General features: G+C 35.6%; 1 protein-coding gene across 3 annotated transcripts in view; it reads left to right on the plus strand.

The window, feature by feature from the left end:
• Positions 1-21606, plus strand: part of SLC12A2 (solute carrier family 12 member 2) — a 65125-nt gene extending 43519 nt beyond the window's left edge. Inside the window, exons 14-27 of one of the 3 annotated variants that reach the window (XM_074855381.1) lie at positions 87-242; positions 846-945; positions 4315-4426; positions 7424-7564; positions 7766-7872; positions 9826-9905; positions 11270-11407; positions 12092-12139; positions 13669-13788; positions 13944-14055; positions 14534-14620; positions 16136-16271; positions 17718-17785; positions 18687-21606. In XM_074855381.1, coding sequence (XP_074711482.1) covers positions 87-242; positions 846-945; positions 4315-4426; positions 7424-7564; positions 7766-7872; positions 9826-9905; positions 11270-11407; positions 12092-12139; positions 13669-13788; positions 13944-14055; positions 14534-14620; positions 16136-16271; positions 17718-17785; positions 18687-18822 — 1541 coding nt within the window. In that variant the 3' untranslated portion in view covers positions 18823-21606. Of the gene's footprint in view, positions 1-86; positions 243-845; positions 946-4314; positions 4427-7423; positions 7565-7765; positions 7873-9825; positions 9906-11266; positions 11408-12091; positions 12140-13668; positions 13789-13943; positions 14056-14533; positions 14621-16135; positions 16272-17717; positions 17786-18686 lie in introns of all 3 variants that reach the window. The other 2 variants (XM_074855380.1, XM_074855382.1) reach the window with 2 other exon arrangements.
• The last annotated feature ends 442 nt before the right edge of the window (positions 21607-22048 follow it).

Here is a 22048-nt window from a genome sequence, read left to right on the forward strand (position 1 = left end):
AAAGAGGAGTAGTGCCTTCCTTATCTTAGGGTAGTGATTAAATTAATTTCCCCCCTTTTCTGTCTTCCAAATTATATTTTGACTAGGTTGGCGCCCTGCTTTCAAATATTACAATATGTGGATTTCTCTTGTTGGAGCTATTCTGTGCTGCATTGTGATGTTTGTCATTAATTGGTGGGCAGCACTTCTAACCTACGTCATAGTACTTGGACTCTACATTTATGTTACTTACAAGAAACCAGGTATGTATAAGGGGATTCTTTTGGCTGTGGTGGGGGGAAGAGGGATGTAGAAGTGAAAAAATAATGGCCTTTAGGAAAAAAAAAAAGGTTACTTCCATTTGGCCAACTAGTTCAAACTTTTGTTTCAGGCTTTTTAGTTGTAGTGAAATGTAATTATGTATAGTCACTGTATAGTCACTGCTGTTGTTCCCCCCTCCTCCCAAACTATCAAGATGCATGCCTTGCATGTAGACATAAACATTTGAATGAAAACTTGAGGAAAAAGTGTATATAGAAAGAGCTTGGGTTGCAACAACAAAGGCACTAGGAAAGCATGTTATGTTTTAACAGGAAGTGAAAGAGGATGCTCCCTTACCTTTCCAAATTGAAAAGGCATTTGAGTGGTGGGGGTTTTTTTCAGTAAACCTTTCTAAAACTTTTACAGAAATGTTATCTTTAGATAGAATAGCTGTAGGGTTTGTTGACTAGTATTGTGTAGAATGTACCAAGATGTAGCTTATATCTTCTGTGTTTTCAGTTGGTATTCAACATTCATTTTGTGATCATGTAGTTTTACAATGGACAGCTTTAAATAAAATATTGGAATTTCAAATCTTCCAACAGATGTGAACTGGGGATCCTCAACGCAAGCTTTGACTTACTTGAATGCACTACAGCATTCTATTCGGCTCTCGGGAGTGGAAGATCACGTGAAAAATTTTAGGTAACAGTTAACATTAAAGACAGGAAATTAATTCTACGTATTCAGTAGGGTACTGTCTTGATGTTGGCTATCATGGTTTCTGTTAAATGCTTGTTCATCTCCTGTGGGTTATAACACCATTTCAGCACCAATTTCACCACCATGCATGTCTTCTGGACATATTTACATTAGCATTGTATTTCTGATGGAGAGTGCACTTCAGAAGCAAGTCTGTGGATGATGCCTGTTTATTGTTAGATGCCTCATGGTTTGCATCGTGAACTGTGAATTGCATTCCTCTTTGATGACAAACTCATTTGGAAGATGTGCTTCAAACTGCTAATGAGCATTCAGTCCACATGTTTGGGATAAAACTAATCTAACCTAAAATCCCCAAGATGTGTATAATGTGGATGTTGTCCTCACCACCAGCTATTTCACATTAGACATGTTCTCTCATTTGCACTTCAGTAATAGCAAACAGGCTACACGAGTGTTTTTCACAGAACTGAAGAAGAGGACTGGTTTGTTGTCTGCCAGCATGCTACCCAGGAAAGTCCTACTCAAGGAGGCAGTTTTCTATTCTGTAGTATTTATGCCACTTTTCTGGAATAAGCTATTGTAGAAGAAAGATGCTTCAAAAAGTTTTAACAAAAAGTATTGACTTAAACTAATTCCTCCAAATAAACAGAATCATAGATTGAACATGACTTTACCATGTGGTCTTGTCCAATTCCCAATTCAACTGACTTACCACAGATCTGGCTGCACAGTTAGATCTAACTTTGATGTTACATCAGACTGCATAGGGCCATATCCAGTCAAGTTCTGAGTATTTCCAGGGGTGAAGGTTCTGTTGACCTGTCTCTTTTCAAATAGAGCAAATTGCCTCCTGCATGCTGCCTATGCCCAGCACAGGATTTATAGTGATGACACTTAGTCTAGCAAATCTATCATCCCTTGCAGTAAGTGTATTATTCTGTTATGCTTAGCAAGATAATATGACTACTAAAATCTTCTGTTGTGCATGAAGGGAGACTTAGGGCAGAATTTGATAATGAGTGAGTTCAGGGAGAGATTCTTGATACAGATACCATTCTTTGAGGATATGTCCAGAATGCAGAACCTGTCAGCAGCACTGTTTTTCAAAGAAAAGATCCATGGTGTTCCTGTCAGTTGGAAAAGTACTCCAATTCAGACCCTTAGCCTCTCTTGGAAGCGACTAAATTTTCTTGAACTACAGAATAGGTGCTTAAAATGTCTGTGTTGCATACATACAAACAGTTGAAGTTAGATGTCAACCCATCGTGATAGGTACCAGCACAACCTCAAAGAATATGACAGTAAAACTAAATTACAAATGTATTAATATGAGTATTAATGGGCTTTCCACTTCCAAACTCTTTTCAGATTTGGCTGTTGTAAGTATAAAGCACAAAATTTGCAGTTTAATTATGAAACAGCTCTTCCTTCCGAAGTCCTAAGGCCTAATGTGACATTAAAATCCCTCATTTATTTACAAACATTGTATTACCTATTACATGAGACTGCATTGTTAATAGGAAAAAACAGTCTACATTCAGAAACTTGTTTGTTGCTTAGGTATCAAGAGCAGCAATTTTCAAACTTTTCCTTAATGTAAATCTAAAGGCTGGCATTAAATAATTTGCAATACCTAACTATGATTAGTATTGCAACCTCACTTCTGTCTGCTGTGAGTCTATTTGGGTTGCAAACTTCAAAGTAGAAACAAGCTTTATAGGAAAATTCTTACAAAGTGTAACTTTTTGCTTGTAAATACAGTAAATAAATGTTCTGCTAATCAGTATGTATTTAGAATTGAATTGAAAGTACTTAAGCTATTTTGGTTGGGAAGCTAGTATATAGTTTCTTGAGTTTTAAACTTCTTTAATTGTTATCCTAAGGAGATACAGATCTTAATGTAAGCCAGTTTTGAGCATAGTGACTTTAGGAGAACTATTTTTGGCCTGATACTGGTTGCTAACCTATGGCAAAAAATGTTTTGAGTTCTATAAATACATTCTAAAACAGATAAGTTCAGTATTTATTTATTATTTATTAGTTTGCAGATGACACCAAGCTGGGTGGGAGTGTTGAAGCGCTTGATGGTAGGAGGCTCTACAGAGGGGCCTTGGACAGGCTGGATCAATGGTCTGAGACCAACTGTATGTGGTTCAACTAGGGAAGCGATTGTCCCCCTGTACTCAGCACTGGTGAGGCCACATCTTGAATACTGTGTTCAGTTTTGGGCCCCTCACTGAGGCGGTTGGAGCGTGTCCAACAGACACTGAGGTGCTGGAGCATGTCCAAAGAAGGGCAACGAAGCTGGTGAAGGGTCTGGAGCACAGGTCGTACGAGGAGCGGCTGAGGGAACTGGGGTTGTTTAGTCTGGAGAAGAGGAGGCTGAGGAGAGACCTTATTGCTCTCTACAACTACCTGAAAGGAGGTTGTAGTGAGGTGGGTGTTGGTCTCTTTTCCCAGGTAACAAGTGATAGGATGAGAGGGAATGGCCTCAAGTTGTGCCAGGGGAGGTTTAGACTGGATATTAGGAAAAACTGCTTCTCTGAAAAGGTTGTCAAGCACTGGAACAGGCTGTCTATAGGGAAAAGGTTGAGTCACCATCCCTGGAGGTATTTAAAAGATGTGTAGATGTGGCACTTAATGACATGGTTTAGTGGTGGACTTGTCAGTGTTAGGTTTACAGTTGGACTCAATCATGTTAAGGGTCTTTTCCAACCTAAGTGATTCTATGATTCTGTTCTATGATTCTAATTATGGAAAATGAACTGGAGCCGCTATAGAGAGCAAGCGAGATGACTTTAGGTGGTTCTTATGATACGGAAGATGATCTCCTGAAATTAATTCCGAAATCTGGACACTTCAGCTTTTAAAACTGGTTAGAAAGTTTTCTAGAATAACTTGCAGTTGTTTAGCTCCACCTTCTGAATGGTAGTAATTTTTAAAAAAGCATATGATTCCAGTTTTTTTGTTGGGCACAGAAGAATCTAAGCTGGAAAATGCAAAGGGATATGTCTTTACAAATGGGGGGGGAAAAAATAATGCCTCTGACCTAGTCTTGTCTAAAATCTGTTTCTGATTTTTTAAATGTGGAACTCTTCAGATTTAGTGGGATTACCAAATTTGGAAGTAATTAATCATAGGTCTGCTGACAGTTGTGGAAAAATTGATCTTTACTTAATTTAACATAGTCTTGTAAAAGTAGACGAGATTACTATCTCTCCAGTGATGATTATGTTCTTATGGCCCATATTTGGAAGAAACTTCTTTATGTTAATAAAAAAACCCCACAACTCCAGAGGAAATGAATTCCAACTTTTTTTTTTTCTCCTTATTTCTTCACAATTCTAGACCTCAGTGCTTAATTATGACAGGTGCTCCAAATGCACGTCCAGCTTTGCTTCACCTTGTCCATGCTTTCACCAAGAATGTGGGCTTGATGATCTGTGGCCACATACATATGGTAAGTGTATTCTATCTTCTCTTTAAAGTTACCTTGTTTGCTTGGTTTGTTTTTTCTTTTTTTTTTTTTTAACCTATTTGCTTTTTGTTTGTGGTTCTTGTTTGTGTGGGGTTTTTTTGTTGGTGTGTTTTGTTTGCTGTTCTTTTTATTGAAAGCATCATTAGACATTGAGAATTGCAAAGAAGATTTACTGGTAGGATCCACTCACATATGGATCGTCATTATGCCAGTTAGGTATACTACAGGGGAAACTGCAAAATTAGTACCTTTGATAATTTGATGCTTAAATGCTGAGGAAACTTTGTAGGAGTAAAGTGAACATTGGATTACAGGGTGGGTCTTTTTCTGTCCTTGTGTCATACAGTCTCATGAACTCTTTCATGCTTTGGTCAGAGCAGCTGATCAAAATGATGCACAATATACAGCTAGATTTCTTCAGTGTTATTGTTTCAGGGAGACTGATTTCCGTGTAGATTTGTTGCAATGCTTGGGCTAAAATAAACCTCCTTGAGCAGTAAATTCAATATCAGTTTAGTCAGTCGTTAAAAACTGCTCTTAACCTTTCAAGCAGTTTTTTATTCCTTCAGTTATTGGATTCATTTCATTGGCAGGTGAAACAGTAATGTGAACAGGTATTTACTTTGCTATTTCCTTTCTGCCCAGCCCCTAGTATTTCACTAACTTTCCCTGATTTTTGTCGGGATGAGGTGTGGGTTTTTTTGGAGTTGGAGGTGTGTGAGGGCTGTTCTGCAAGGACATAATTTCAGCAGTTATTACTTTTTTTTTTTTTTTTTTTTTAAGTAGTATCCTGTATGGCAGACCTGTAAAGGTTTTAGGGTGGGGGGAAGGAAGCAAGATTCAAGTAACTGTTCTTCAAAATCATGCTTGTCATGAGTTGTCTTAACCGTGATATAAGGTGGGTGTCCTACTATTGTCTGTACCAGAACTTTAGTTAGCTACAGAGAGGCTATTGCATCTCTGATAAGCATTGGTAAATATGTTTTAGCATATTGGGATTGTGTAGTTTAGCTTCATATTTTAAGGCCAACCTTTTTCTGTGACATCACTAAGAACATTTAAGCAAGTGTAACTTTAAATGTGAAAATTAATTAGTCTTAAATATGTTTAAATTTACCACATTCAATATGTCTTGCTTCTGATCAAAGGAACAGATCAAGAGCAAGTTAAGTTAATGCAATGCATGGAACATATATTTGTTAAACAAATATTGGCCAGTTTTGTCTTCAGAAACTTCAGTTCTATTAATTTCTGTCTATACAAACTTAAAATTTCAGTGAGTGTGAAGGACAGAAACTGAGTAATACTAGAGAGGTGAGATATCACAGATGGAATTACTTTCAGAAGTATGGCTGCACTGAAAAGAATGAGGTGGTGTCACCCTTCTTTGTAAGAAAGCAGTTCTGATTAGAGATTTTCTGGGAGCGTATCTGGTGCATTTAAGGTGACAAATTAATTTGGTAAGAGATAAATCCCCTTGCGTTCTAGCCGATCCTCAGAGATTAGAGGGGCTAGAGGCGGCTGGACTTATCTCTTAATAGGTATGCCAGGTATGGCTGTAACTATAGGCCTGACACCAGATGCACAAACAGTCCGTATGCTGTAGGTCCGGTTGCACTCAAGAGAAGCAGTCAGATTCATGAATAGTCCAGTTTATTCTTATGCAACATCTACAGATTCTTTGAGACTGCCTACGATAAATGCACAGACTGCAGGTTGGCTATATAGCACTGCACACAAAAGAAAAAGGATTGCAATCACACACACACTTAACTCCCGGGTAATCACTCAGCATAGCCAAGGGCTCAAATCTTACCAAAAGGCGTTCCTTCTGGGGGCGGATGAGGAGCACAAACCCATTGATCTGTCCCTCCAACTTGGTATCGGATTATCATCCCTCTGAGTTAGATACAAACTCAGGGTAGTATTTATCTAAGTATGTCTGTGTGAGTGGGTGGGACTGTGGTCAAGCCATTGTTTCTTGAGTAATGACACTGCACATTCCTTGGTGCAAGGTGTGCGCTGGTTTTGTGGGAAAAGAGGAAGAATGAGAGATAAGGTCTGCAGAGTACTGCAAAACAGTCCTTGAGAGAAGAGGAAGAGTAGGAGATAAATGGGCATAGTTATGTCAAATGTTCCTTGAGAAAAGTGGAAGAACGGGACCGTGTGGCCTCCACCTCGCTTTGCATTCCTCCTTGGTACTACAGCAACACAAATCACTGCATCTTCATGATGTCCTGTGTTTGTTCTGGGCACCATCAGTTTTTTCGCTGATTTGCTTTTTCCATGCTTCCAACAATATCCTATCTGTATTTAAAATTGCTTTCCTACAAGAACGATGACACTATCTTATTCTTCACTAATTCTGATCGTTTGGTCAGAGTCTGTATTCTTTTGCAAACTGTATCCTTTTGCAAAAGCTAGGCTACTGTGTTCTTGATTATACCTTGTCCTGTATTCTGCATTTTGATGTCTAGGAGGAACACAATGATTCGTCCTGATGGAAGTAATAAAAAAAAAAGGTATTTAAAGAGGAGATGACTTTGACTGCAGCATAAAACTGCAGAAGTGACACTACTGTGACAAAGGCTTTCTGATTAGGATTATCTACACACAAAAGCACACTTGTACAGCTTGAAACAAATATTCCCATAAAGCCTAATACTAAGTCATCCTATATCTGTGTATGTTTCATTACAAAGCCCTTTACTTTTAAAACTACATTATGCTTTGGAGGACAAGCTTGAGCAACCCTCTTGCTAAAAATGAGAATCTGGTCCACTCTTTGCTGCTCATAATGCCTGGTATTTTGTTGTTTTGGATTTTTTTTTATAGTGTGGAAGCATGTTTTTAGGTTCTTCAAGTTTGAATTGGATTCTAGCAGTGAAATTAAAAAAAAAAAGGGAGAGTGGCACTTTATTATTACTTATACTCATAATTCTTGTTCCCTCTCCTCTTTTTATTTCCTTATTTTGAAAGGGTCCTCGGAGGCAAGCCATGAAAGAACTGTCAACTGATTTGGCTAAATATCAGCGATGGCTAATTAAAAACAAGATGAAAGCTTTCTATGCACCAGTACATGCAGAAGACTTAAGGGATGGAGGGCAATATTTAATGCAGGTACAGGTCTCAGGTTGTTTTGCTTTTTTTAATGAAAGGAGTGAAGATGAACATCAAAATTTGAAGTGTTTTTATACTTTGAAGTATTTTCATTTTGCAAAGCTATCTTAAAACTTTGATGAAAAAGACACTGTTTTCTGCTTAAGAAAATAGTAGAACCTTTATTTATGTTTTTAAAAAAATGGTTTTTGTTCTTCTTAGGCTGCTGGTCTGGGTAGAATGAGACCTAACACCCTTGTTGTTGGATTTAAGAAAAACTGGAGACAAGTTGACATGAGAGATGTTGAAACCTATATCAATTTATTCCAGTAAGTAAAAAGTGCGGAGGTGTAGCTCTTAGGTTCCATTTCAGTATATTTGGTAATAAGTCAAGAAGATCTTAGTCACGTGAAGCCTCTTTCAGATAGACTCAGATTTTGCTGGTCCAGCAGCCTTCAATATCTTGTTTTTTCTGATATGGAAATTAATAAACAAGTCTTTATAGTTTAAACAGAATAGGTTTCTATATAATAACTTCTGTGTATAGAAAGAGTTATGGCAGAGGTCTGAGGTTTAAGAGTTACTGTCTTTAGAGATGGAACTAGTGTCATATGTGCCAGTCTGCTGAATTCTTGAAAGCATAGTTTCTGTTGAAAGCAGGGTTTTTCCTACACTACTTCTGTACAGATTAAGTGTAGTAGAGAATGAATCAACTCTTATGCTGAAGACTTCTTAACCTTTGTTAAACCTTGCTGTCACATACAAGAAATATTCACTTACCAGATGTGTAAGTGACACCCAAAGTAATATAGTAGCCAAAAAGGAGATGGGAAAGGAAATCCCAGTGTAATTTCACAGTACTGAAAGGCAGACCAGTTCTGGCTGAAAAATTTAATAGAATAACTTGTGCTACAAACACTTAAGAAAACCAAAAATTGCTTCTTGTGTTAGGCAGAGTGGTTTTTATTTTCCTGATGTGCTGCTTAACCTGCTTCACTTGTGCTTTACATTTTCCATTTACTGTACACTTAAATGAAAGAGAGGATGGGGGATTACAGGCAGACATTAGAAAAGGAAAAAAATCATACCCTCCCACTCTCTCAGTTCCTTAAGAGAAAAGCAGGAGCACCAAATGCACTGAAAAATAAGGAAACATGTTAGTTCTTGGTTTTTCTTTTTCCTATTTTATTTTGGAATGACTTCAGCTGGAAGATCTGTCAAGGCCTACAAGTCATGTGGTTCTCCACATCCCAAAAGAGAAACCTCAGGAGGTAGTAACTGTAGGTCAAGTGTATTTCTGGAAAATCTCTAGAAAATTGAAAGCTTCTGAAGCATGCAATAGAAATACATCTAATCTGCACAGATTGAACAAATTAAATAATGAATTAAGAATATTTACAAATGGACAAAATGTTTTCTTCTTAAATCAACCTCAATTTTTCTTGCATTTATTAAAGAATATGTTGATACTTTGAACATTTCTAATCAAGTTTTACTGCTTCTAAAGAGAACTGTTTAATGAGTGAAATTTTGAGAAATTTCTGTCTGTGGAAATGACATGGGAGGGAGTTCTCTGATTTATGGTTGTTTGTAATGAGGTATTTATATTTAAAGGACTGATGATTAATGGCTAATGCAAACTGTATGATGTCGTTAAGCTCATGTTTTTCTGTCTTAGATCTTTCAGGATTTTTGTCTTTCATTTTACTCCACTTTTACTCAGCCATTTATTCAGGCTTTTTGCTTGCTTCTGCAATAATAATTTTTTTTTTTAAAGGAGCAAGTTCCTTCCCCATCAGATGTAATGGGAATAAGCATGTTACAGCTAACTTACAGCTAATTTGATTCTAAATTGCAACTTCATAGTTGTTTTTAATACCCAAATGTTTTGGAAAGACATCAGAAATTTTTAGGTCTCAGATCAAGATCTACTCAAATCCCTTTACTGATGGAGGGAGATAAAAATATAGATTTCTAAGTGTATCTTGTCATCATGTCTGTAAAACTTGACTGACCTGTTCATGTTTCTCTTATTTAATCACTGTTTACATAGGGAATAGAAGGGAGGAAAGGGAATAGATATCCTTTCTATGTGTTGTTTTTCATTTCACTGAGGCAGTTGATAGTTTGGAATTGAAACTGAAATTGTAATACAAATTTATGATTTGGGTGTTTAAATGGCAGTGTTTAATCACTGGACTTTGCTCAAAGAGGGTGTGTAAAGTAGGTCCTTTGAGAAAGAAAAAGTTGTAAAATATTTTATTTTTGTTCCTTTTGTTTAGTGATGCCTTTGACATTCAGTATGGTGTAGTTGTCATCCGCCTAAAGGAGGGCCTGGACATTTCTCACCTTCAGGGCCAAGGTAAGATTTGTTTTGTTTCATATGGTTCTAATTCCCTTTTAATACTTACTTTCTTAACATATTAAATGAAGAGAACTTATTAAAGAAACCCAAACCAAAACACCACTCTTCTTTTAGAATAAAAATCACTGAAATGAGCAAGTCTGAAATGTAAAATAACCCATGTTCAGCAACAGAACTTGGTTTTCTGTGTGTTTATACTTTCTGTATTTTGTAAGATGTATATAGTTGCTTCTCAAGTATTTACTATTTTACTGAAACAAATTAAAGAGGCTGCCAAATTGGTATCAAGTACTTGGGATCCAAGTCCAGAAATCATGAAAATCACAACAAATGTTGCATGATCCAAGAATGCTATGGGTCTGGTGTGCGTTGCTAACCCCTACATGCAGTAGTTTAGAGACCTCTGCAGTAGTCTGTCTCAAGTTTGGAAAGGTTTTCTATTCAATATAGAAGACTTGGTTATGCTTAGTAGGCAGTGATCTTAAGCCGAATACTGTAATTTTAGTTAAATTTCAAGCAGAATAATGAAGAAAGTCTGTGAGCTTTGGTGGCCACTATCTACTGAATTGATAATGTCTAATTTGTTTATAGCTTGCTTCATACAATGTTGCTACAACGAGGAAGTATGCTTGGGACACAAGCTCTGTAGGGAGGCATCCTCCTGAAAGAGGAGAGGGTTTTTTCTTCACTGGAAGCATATGAATGTTTTAGGATTTGCAGAGAGGCAGAGTGCCTATCAGTGTGTGCAAGAGGGCAGAGGAATATGAGAAACAACAAGGAGCGAGCCTGCAGTGTGAAAACAGCACTGCTAAGACTGGGAAATAAAACACCAAGGTGTCAGAAGAGTCTTGATATCCACTGGAGACTGTGAGTTTGCTTTAATTCTGACAGCTACCAAGTAGCTCCACTGAAGCCAGTCCTGGGAAGAAAACTTGGCTGTGAGACATACTTGATCTGGGCCTTGTCTAAGGCTCATCTTCCTCTTGGAATTAGAGTAGAAATGGCAAATGTTTCACCAAGCAATTTTTTTTCCTCCTGGTGGTACTTTCTCAGTATTAGCTAGCTCTGTTTTATGTTTAGCCTATAGTAATGCAATCAACACCCAAAATCTGGGAAGGAAGTGGCAGGAAGTTACAGCTCAGCTCAGAGGAGGAGGCTCTTTGTACTCTGAAGCAGTTCATACAAGAGTGGGTTTTTTTGTTGTTTTCTGCTTTTTTTCCCCCCCTCTCTCTGCCATAGCATAACAGTTGCAGTAGAGTTTAACCAACTGTGAACTATCTCAGTATATTTACATATCTCTATTGATACCATTTGGAACATTTAAGTGGTTTATGATGTGTTTCTTTGCTTTCTCAAAGAAGAGTTACTGTCATCCCAAGAAAAATCTCCATGTACCAAGGATGTCATAGTAAAAGTGGATTATAGCAAGAAGGCTGAGACAGACACTTCTATAGCTTTTGCTCCATCATCTAGTGAAAGAACTCCCACTTTACATAAAGGTAACTTGCTAATTAGCGATGAAATTTGAGTTCGCTCTCTCATTCCCTCTTCAGTTCCTCTCTCCCTTCACCAAGGAATTATTTAAGGGATTTTTGTGTCTGTGGAACAGAAATGTGTCATACTTTTCTAGCTGTTGTGTCTAATCACTTAAATATTTTGATTTAGAGCTTAGCAGTATCTAAAATAAATCTTCCATGTCTAGTCCCCTAAATAAAACAGGTGATAGACAATAACCTACAATGGATTTTCTTTGTTAATGAGTTTGACAGGCATTAAAAATTACTTGAGAATTGTGTCACATATCTATATATTAAGTGTGATTTGAAGGCTGCTAAATTTATGAAGGTTTTTTCACCTCAGACTAGAATATTATATGCATGTTAACACACACAAATCATTCAGGATACTTTGACATCACAATAACCAACCTTCCTCTTATTCTTAAAGTAAAAGCTTGGAGTGACTTAATAATTAAATGACCAATGTGATTTTTTTTTTTTTTTTTAAAGCACAAGTAAATCTCAGGATCTGGTAGACTGCATTTGTGTGCTTTTCTTTGTATGAAAATCCATTTCATTTTACATCTTTATTTTCTAATTTTTTTTATATACACTAGTAGTGTTTTTATTTAACATCACAAAGGAAATTAACCTTTTTATTTTGTATCTTTAAAAATCTTCCAGAGGAGGACGAGGATGGAAAGACTCCAACACAACCACTGTTGAAAAAAGGCAGGCATTTTCCACCTTTTTATGTTAAATCATTCTTTTGCATTGTTTCATTTTTCCTTTTGTGATCCTTTCTACACATATACATGAGAGAAAAATATCAACCATGGAATGTTAATTTGTTTCTTCATATGTGCTGTATCTTTAGGCATTAGGCTATGGAAAAATGCAACTGTGTGGAAATTCCCAGAACAAGTTGCTACTGAGAAAGGATTGTGCATGTGACTAAGATATGAATGTTGGATATATTGTTTTTTAACTCTTGTTCTTAAGTAACATTTGAAATGTGTTCAGGAGCTTGATTAGTTCTGTATCTCAGGTATCTGTCTGGGTCCTTACTTGATTTAGGAATAAGGGAAATATTATCTAATGTACAAGTGCTCCATCAGACTATTCAGTAGGTCTTCCAAAGCCATAGTTGTTGCTCTGTTATTTGAAATTGTTCAACAGCTTTCAATTTAAGGCATAATACAGCCATTCAGTGAGATTAACATCTGAAATAATGTGAAGTAGTCATTCAAATAAACAGCATTTTAAGAAATTAACTGAGCAGTTTGCACTCACTGGTTTATTTCAGACTTTGAGTTAACCAGTTATTTTTGTCTTAAGTAAGATTCATCTTAACTTTTTTGACATTTTCTTCATTATTTCAACAGCTAGAAGCTGTTGTGTTTTAATAATGGAAAGTGAGATTACATCTTGAAGCACAGCACGGCAATTTGGAAGAAGTCCCAGTATGCAGTAAAGTAGTATATTAATGTAAACCAGTTGCAGATGTTTTCTAAATTTAAAAATTCCTAATCAAGTAAGGGCTGAGATGAATATCAAACTCCTGGTTCTTGTTCACATGAGGTTTTAGTTAAGGGAATGGGGTTAGTTTTTTCTGTATTCTTAAAAAAATACACTTACCTGTATTAATTAATCTAAATGCCATTGTTGTCCTGTTCTCAGCAAATCCACTCAGTTTGTCACACAAAATACTCTATATTGTGCTTCAGAGCCTTGCACATGCAAAACAGTACTTGTTGCAAAAGATAGAATTCCAGTACGTAGAACTAGCTTTTATTTTCACCAGATGTTTAAAGAAAAATGGATTTAAGTAAAGAAGAAAAGTGCTTAGGAAATGGTATTTACTTGTAAATTAGCATCTATATGTTTTTAGGGAAGTTTTATCATATGCAAGAGGTAGCAACTGTACATGACGTAATGCTCTGAAGTATGTATGCAAGGTTAGTTAAATTGTCCAGGCAAATGACTGTATAAAAATCTTACAGATCCTTGACTTGTGAAATGTCTGCTAATTGACTCTGAGATTTAAATCTTTAACTGCTGAAGTTATGAGTTTGCAGACTCCCTAAGTATAACTCAGTTTATATCCATTCAATCAAAATCTGGAGTCGAGTTGGGATGGAAGAAACAATTTTTATTTTAACTTAGAGGTATCACAAAATATTAAGAAGTTGCATTTGATGAATTTCAGGGTGAATAAGCATAACATTTCAAAAATGAAATTTCATCATGTTTTTTTCCAGATACAAAGAGCCAATCTCCTTTAAACTTGGCTGACCAAAGGCTTCTTGATGCTAGTACTCAGTTTCAGAAGAAACAAGGCAAAAGCAATATTGATGTCTGGTGGCTCTTTGACGATGGAGGTAATGTGCTTTATACTTCAAAAATAAATGTTCAAACAAAATTATTGACATAATTTTGAATTAATTGTTAATAGATATCTTTCAAATTTGTACTATTAAACTCTAACATGATGCTATGTTCTCTGAATCATTCCCAAATTCTGGTCAAAATGTAGGTTTGACACTGTTGATTCCGTATCTTCTTACAACCAAGAAGAAGTGGAAAGACTGTAAGATCAGAGTGTTCATTGGTGGAAAAATAAACAGGATTGATCATGACAGAAGAGCGTAAGTTTACCTTTAAAAATTTCATATCAAATGCTAATAGAGCATGTTACACAGTAGATGACTTTCTCTTCTTAGTAGCCTTCTTTCAGTTGTTCTTTGGTTGAGTTGTAATCATATTCTATGCCATTTCTCAAAAAAAAGTTCCGTTTTCCCCAGGTTGTTTTGGATGAGATACCTCAAGTTAAACTAACTTTACTGCAGCATTGTCCGACACTAACGTTTTCTTTTGCAATTATTTTCTGAGGTTGTCTTTAAGGGAGAGTTCTCTTAGTTTTATGGTTTTAAATTTTTGTTTTTCCAGTGAATGTTGTTGATTTATAGCTGTATGCCAGATCAATTTGAATTTTTTTTTTTCCTACCACATTCAAGTTGCCTTTTTTTTTTCTTAAAGTAGTGTCTTTATTACCAAACATCTATCTGTTTATCCTGTGAAATAATTAAAAATGATCATGCATAAAGACTTCTTTTTCTGATACAGGATGGCTACTTTACTCAGCAAATTTCGGATAGACTTCTCAGACATTATGGTTCTTGGGGATATTAATACTAAGCCAAAGAAAGAAAAGTAAGTCTCAAAAAAATGCATCTTGTTTGCTAGTTGAATTCTTGCTGTCTTTCATGAATTTAGAATACTTCATTCTTTCTTACATGACACTTTGATAGAGTAGTTCCTATGAAATCCAGTGTTTCACGAAAATGCAGGAAACAAATTAAGCAATAACTCCTATATCCAAGAACACAGAATTTTATATTTTTAAAATCTCTGGCCCTTAAGCTGTAATATTAATTTTAGAAAAATACAGTTTAAAAAAATCCAATTTGCCTGGAGCAATCTTCTTTAAAGAGAGAAATGCTCATAAAAGCTTAAGTATCATATCTGGAGTCTTAGTTTAATGTAACAAAGCTTGGTCTTCAAATAGCCTGATCTATTTTTTCTTTTTTTTTTTTTTTAAATTGCTTGGATTTTTGATTTACACAGGAATAATCATACCTCTGATATTTCTGATTTTCAAGTTTAAAAAATATTAATTGTAGATGGCTTTCAGTACAAATTTGTAACAGAATGTGTAAGATCTAAAAATAGAAGTCTTTAGTATGTTGAAGTTGCAAAAATACCTTTTACATGGATATGCATATATCTGAATAATTTGACACGTCATGCAAATTAGGATATATTATTTTACAACATACATAAATGGTAAATGCTAATATGCATTCTTTTATACCTGCTTTTTAATTACCTTTTCTTAAATGTGTAGAATGTGTCAAGTAACTAAAACGGTAGAGTACTTTTGGCACTCTGATGCTTTTGGATGTCTTTGCTCTTAGGAGCCTGCTAGTGTAAAATGTGTAAATGTAGAAGTAGCACACATTTATGCATAAAAAGTTGAGATTGTAGAATTACATGGAATTATTTTTATTTCGTAGAAGTGATCCATGAGTTATTTCTTCTGAGAGCATTTTTTCTATCTCTGTGAATACTTTACCCACAATATACCCAAAACTTTTCTAAGATACCAGTTGGCATTAACAATAGCTGTAAACTAAGTGGAGAAAGATGGTTTATTTTTAACAGTTGCTGTGCTGTATAATAGAATATTGTTAATACTTCTCCTTTTTGTTCAGCCAAAAAATAGCAGATCACATCTGGTTTTTCCCTTTTGATGAAGGTGAAGTCATTGTATGTGTTGGATGTGTAAACTTCTTGCCTTTCAGATTTAATTCTGAAGAAGCTACTGTTAGTTACTATACATTTACTGAGGTAGTACTCTTCAACTTCCAAACAATTGTAATAAAACTCTAGCAAAAGGTGCTTGTTTCTTTTTTGTTTTTAAACTGGCTAAAACTTTATATTTATTTGCATGATGAACAGTGAAAGCTCCTACAGATGTTCCTGATTGTTGAACTCTAATGCCTGCATATACAAGTAGCTGATTTGATGTTCTAAGTGCAATTGGCAGTGAAAAAAATTCAGTTCATTTTATTTACATGGTAATAAAACATTCTGATACCATCAAAGTAATTGCTGACATATTGACTTGTACCTGTTTTAATATGGGTGTTCACTTAATCGTTCCAGTATTGCAAGTTTTGAAGAAATGATAGAGCCTTTCCGCCTTCATGAAGATGATAAAGAACAAGAAGTTGCAGATAAAATGAAGGAGGATGAACCATGGAGGATAACAGATAATGAACTTGAGCTTTACAAAACAAAGGTTCTGTATTCTTTAGGATGTTATATGTTAAACTTTTTTCTCCTACTGCATTTGTGGATGTAGACCATTTAGATGATGCACCAAATAAAGAAATGTTTCTGCACTTGGGGGGTGGGGGGAGGGCAGGGGGGGCTAAACTGCCTTCCTACAGCGTTCAGCAGTTTATTTAGAATAATACAGTCTCTATTCAGCTGCTTGACTTTTTTTTTTTTTTTTGACCAAACTACCATTTTTCGCTTTGTTATTAAAAAAAACCCCAACAAACAAAACACACCACATCTAATTGTGGTGTTAAGGAGCAATTAAAGGTTTGACATTTTTCCCAAGCAGTTGTGCACTATAGAGACATCAGAGGTATTCTTTCTTAATTGGGTCTATGGAGGAGACTCAGGTAGCATCCTTATAACAAGAAGCAGATACAGACAAGTATCTGAAGAAAGCCTGGTTAAAGTTTTAGTGATCTGAAGTTCTTTAAGATGGTACTGAGTATATACCACCCTTATCTTCTTTTTCCTGTCTGGGTTTTTACAACTTCTGTGAGGATTATGCAGTAGAGAAGAAATAGGAATGTTAGGTCATTCTGCATTCTAAGTGTGGGGAAAAAAAAAAAGGGGGGGGGGGGGGGGGGAAGGAATTTGATAGACAGGTAGATACAGATTAACTGGCAGCTGCTGCTGAGATCTCTTAACTGCTCTTACCAAGGGGCTAGGGGGAAAGATTTTATAAAGTACAGTTACTTTATAGTTAATGAACTGCTTGATGCCTTGCTGTTCCTCATGCCTACAAACACTTTGAAAACTCATTTCAGTGAGATAACTAAAGTGATTTATTCTTTGTCTGCTGATAGCTTAATTGTTTGTGCAGACACTAGCCCTAAGGCTAACCAGACTTCAGCTCATCTGAGAACAACAGAACTGTTTAAGAAGTGGTTAACACAAAATGTTTGCTTGAAAGTTAGTTGATATAAAACAGAATTCAAATTACTGAGGAAGTTACCACAGATGTTAAGACAGGATCACGTAGTAAAAAAAAGGAGGCCCATTATGGAGATAGGCTTAGCAAATGAAGATGGGGCTTCACTTCTTTAAGACCTGCTCACCATGAGCTTATAGGATATAGTTAAAAGAACCTGGAAGAGAGAATAAGGGGCTCTTGCTTTCAGGAGGTGAGGAGGAGGGTATCATTATTAGAGTAACTCTCTTAAATTTAGTTTTCGTAGTACTTGGTTTATTTGCACATTTTAAGCTTACTGCTTGGTTCTCTCCCAGCCTTGCAACCAGACATATTTTGGAAAAGTGAGTAAGTTGCCAAAGTGAGGCGTGGAAGTACATGTTTTCTATAAATGACTCATACCAATTAATCATAACTGTTTTTCATTTTTGTTGAATAAATGAACTTTTTGTAGTTTTATGTAAAAGATCTTCCTAACTGTCACTTTAATTACAGACTTATCGCCAGATTAGGCTAAATGAGTTGCTGAAGGAACATTCAAGTACAGCTAACATAATTGTCATGTAAGTAAATTATTTGTACTGTTATCCTAATTGGTATAGAAATGTAATTTGAAATATAAATACATGCAAATACAGGTTAGGAAAAAGCCTGTGCATTGGCATTAAAGTATAGAAATACTGGAAATATGCTGCCGCTGTACTGATGAATGAAAAATGGCCAGCGTAGTTTCATGCTTCTGATACAATGCTTTAGGTGATTAACTCCACATTTATAGGAGCTCAGGACTCACATTCCTTCCACTCCTGCATGCCAACTATTTTCCTCTCTTTCAGGTCCTTCCTTTCTAGGTCCTTTCTTTTTCTAGGAAATCTCTCTAGATAAAGTTAGATCATCATCCCACTGTGGATCTCCATGGAATTACTTTGGTGTAAACAAGCAGAATGCAGATTGTAGGTTTCTTCGCTTTGTTTTTCTTTAGGAGCCTCCTTCAGAGCTCCATGAAGTAGTACTGCAAGTAAAGTTTGAGTAGGGCAAATAGAGTAGTTATTTCAAAAGAAAGGAGCGTGGCATGTTTTGGAAAGATTATGAGAAGGAATATTAGATCACACCAGCCTGACATCATAAGAAAAAGCTGTATTTTAAAATCTTGAAGAATCTTTCAAGAAACTGTCTTCAACTGAGGAGAATCCTCCATGAAGCTACCTGCATACAAAATGGTGTAAGAGGCCAAAAGTGAGGGGTGAATAGATGTAGAGTCTTGTACAGTCATGTGGTGCTTAAGATACGAACTCTCAACTCATTAACTGAATTTTGAGGAAAAAAACAAAAACTAAAAAGGTTAGGAAATTTGACTTAATATCTACCTCTTTGCAGAATCATGCTTTCATATTTTTGTGATGTGACTTGTACTCCACCAGGTTTTTTTAATTCTTGAATGCTTTTTTTCCTTGTGAATTGCAGGAGTTTGCCAGTTGCACGGAAAGGTGCGGTTTCTAGTGCACTCTACATGGCCTGGTTAGAAGCTCTTTCTAAAGATCTGCCACCAATTCTCCTTGTTCGTGGGAATCATCAGAGTGTTCTTACCTTCTATTCCTAAGAGTACTGCACATGGGACAGCGATGGTGAAATGGTACTTCAGTGCCCAGGGGAGAGTGGCTGACATGGTCTATAGTTTATTAACATCACAAAGGCAAAAAGTGACTCTTCTTTCACTATTTCACTGACTTGAAAGCACACAAGGAAAGTCACTGTATTTCTAAAGTTGTGACATCTTCAGTTTTATTCTGTATTTTCTGTAATTTTATCTTGCTTAATGGGGGAGGATTCCTTGTTAGATGGAAGAACAAGACAAGCTTTTTGTTTGCTATTTGAATAGCAGCAATAAAATGTTTTATTTTTGATCAATGAAAGGATTATAGATTTATAAAAGCCTTTTAGCCTTGAGGTGCCTTCTGAAATTAACCAAATCTCATCCATACATCCTATTTTGTAAATTTATATAGAATGTCAAAATTTGCCTTCAACTAAGAGTTTAGATCAGACGTCCTTTAGTTTCTAGTCTCTTCCATATTACAATAAAAATGAATGCTGCTTTTCAGTCTTCCATTGAGTTATTAGTTCTTAGTACTGTATGTTTTGTATTGTCAGAAAGTTTTTGGTTTTTGATTATTATATCTGTTAGATTTAAAGGTGAGAATTGGGGCAGGTCAGTTGAACTAAAACAAATTCCTTGTTATTTTCAAGACATCGTGCTACTAAATTTTGTAACAGTTAAAACTAATTCTACTAGCAGAGAGGATCCTTTTCTCAAATTTGGTACTAGTCTGATATATAGAGCTAACATTAGCCACCTTGGCAAAGGATACTAGCCAATCTCTGCTCTGTAGCTCTAATATGAAACCGAATTCCTCTTGCTGGCTGAGGCTTTTTATCTTACTGCAAACTAGAAGACCTGTCCTAGTTCTTGGCCTGTTATGCTTTGGTGTCACTTTCAACTTATTTTGAAACAAAACTCAACTTAAGGCTTGAATGGGGATAATATAAGCAATGTGATGCTATCTAACAGAAAACAGTAAACACTATGTGGAATCTTGCTATCCAATATGAAATGTTGAAATGAAAAAGCTACAGTTCTCTCGCATTTTTCAACAAATGGTTAAAAGGACCACTAGTTACTAGGGGAGGTGTTTTTAGGTTAATTCACTCAGTTGTCAGAAAATACATTTAGTCTTACTAAATAATGCTCAGGTTTGATTGTCTAGCAATTTAGATCTATTCCATACATCCTAGTTTATACATTTTCTATGTTCAATAAAGAAACTGCCAATCTTGTGTGTCCTTCCATTGTATATTTTGAGAACTTCATAATTTAGTCTATGATGAACACCTACACAAGAAATTTCACTTGAGCCTTTGTATAAAGGTTAGTAATGTGAACTGTTTTTTAGATTCCTGATATATTTTGGATAGAAAGGATTGCCTAAAAACATTTCACAGGCTTTTGATATTAGCATTGGACATGCTACTGGATCAGTTTACCAGTGATTTAGTGACTTTCATTTAAGGATGCACAGAAAAGGTGTATTTTTATGCTAAATACAAGATCAAATTGAAATGTAACTGTTGCTTTTGAAAGACAAAGCATAATCATTGTGTGGCAAGGTAGAGCTTCAAATTGTTGTTAATAAAAATATTCTACACAGTGCAGTATACACTGTTATCAAGTTCTTGGTAAACTGCAAAACATCTTTTTTTGCTGTTTCTGTCAATTGGATTTGAGACTGTTGAATCATTTCACTTAAAAAAAAATAAGAAAAACAAACATGCATGTTTTGCTGCTAAGTGTGAGATAACTGATGCCAGCATGAACCCAGCTTGTTATGATAAACATTATAAAACAAGACAGTTTGCAGTAAAAGTGCAGTTTCCTTCCAGGTGAGGGGGTGGGGATCAAACTTACCAACATATCTATTACAGGTTTTACAGTGGTTTTTAGGGGATAAGGATGTCACATAGTGAATATGGACTCATTGCCATGTTTCTTCTTATTTTGTGGGTTACATTATTTTGAACAAATGGACAGTAGGACATTGACTTAGTGCTGCTATCTTAAAAAAAAAAAAAAAAGGAATAAAATGTGCACAGGTACACTTAGAAGGTTTTTTGCCCATTCAGGAAACCATTGCTTGTGATCTGTAACACAGAAACCAAATGAAGTGTGTGTATACGTGCATATATGTGTATAAAATTATATAAAATATATCTAAATATGCATATGGGGATAGTTAAGGTAATGTCTGTGAAATAACATAGGATGCTTTTCACATGCACTCTCAAGTCCACTAACGCTAGGCATGAGGTCAAGTTTCAAGATTATTTGCTACACTAAAACTTCAACAGTGAATGGTAATTGTTTGCAACAGATGTCAGTTAGTGGCAGTCACTCCAACTTCTGCTTTGATTTTGGCGCCAAATTTAGTTATGTTCCAATCATTATTAATTACTTGAAAAATGAAATCACTTACACATGGCAATTCATACCTTCTATAGATTAGGTTTCTTTGTATGGGTTTAGAAAGAGAGTAATAGCTGGAGAAAATCAATTATTTATTTGTTCACTTTTATTTGTATTTAGGTTTCCTTTTACATACATTCTTTTTATATGCTTTTTCTGACATTACATATTTAAAAATAACTGAAAATAATTTAAAGATTTGAATGTTAGTGGGTAAAGGCCCACTTGGTTTGAAGATGTAAAATTTGATACTGTACTGTAACTGTCACACACAAATGCTTTTCTAATGTTTTAACGTAATTATTGCAGTTAATACTTTGTACCAGGGGGATGTCACTGCAATAAAAGGAAGTGAATTCAATACAATTGCCTTGTCTAACAAAGCCTTTTTTATTGGTGGGGGACAGGAATTAATGTGCATAGTTTAACAGATTAATGCTGAGAATAGTTCCTGATATGTGAATATGCTTATTGCATGCATCTGATACTTACCTTTATTGTGGAATTTGGATAGGACCATGAGTAGAACTTAGTCATCCAGGTGTTTTGTGTAAGGAGACGAATGTTTTGTTCTTGGAGGAAAAATTTGTTGCTACTGGGTTAGGAACAGTGGTGGTCGTCACAACATAGTTTTTATTTTTAAGAAGAATAAACTTTGTTTCGCACTCTGAAATTTGTCATGACTTGCCAGATGATGCAGACCAATCCACAAGATGTGTTATGTTTAAGCTGCAACATGAGTATCTGAAAATGTGTTCCTATTATATTTGCAACTTGTTTTGCCACTAAATACGGTGAAGGACTGTTT

The sequence above is a fragment of the Strix uralensis genome, chromosome Z, assembly GCF_047716275.1.
Source record: "Strix uralensis isolate ZFMK-TIS-50842 chromosome Z, bStrUra1, whole genome shotgun sequence".
NCBI classification, from domain to species: Eukaryota; Metazoa; Chordata; class Aves; order Strigiformes; family Strigidae; genus Strix; species Strix uralensis.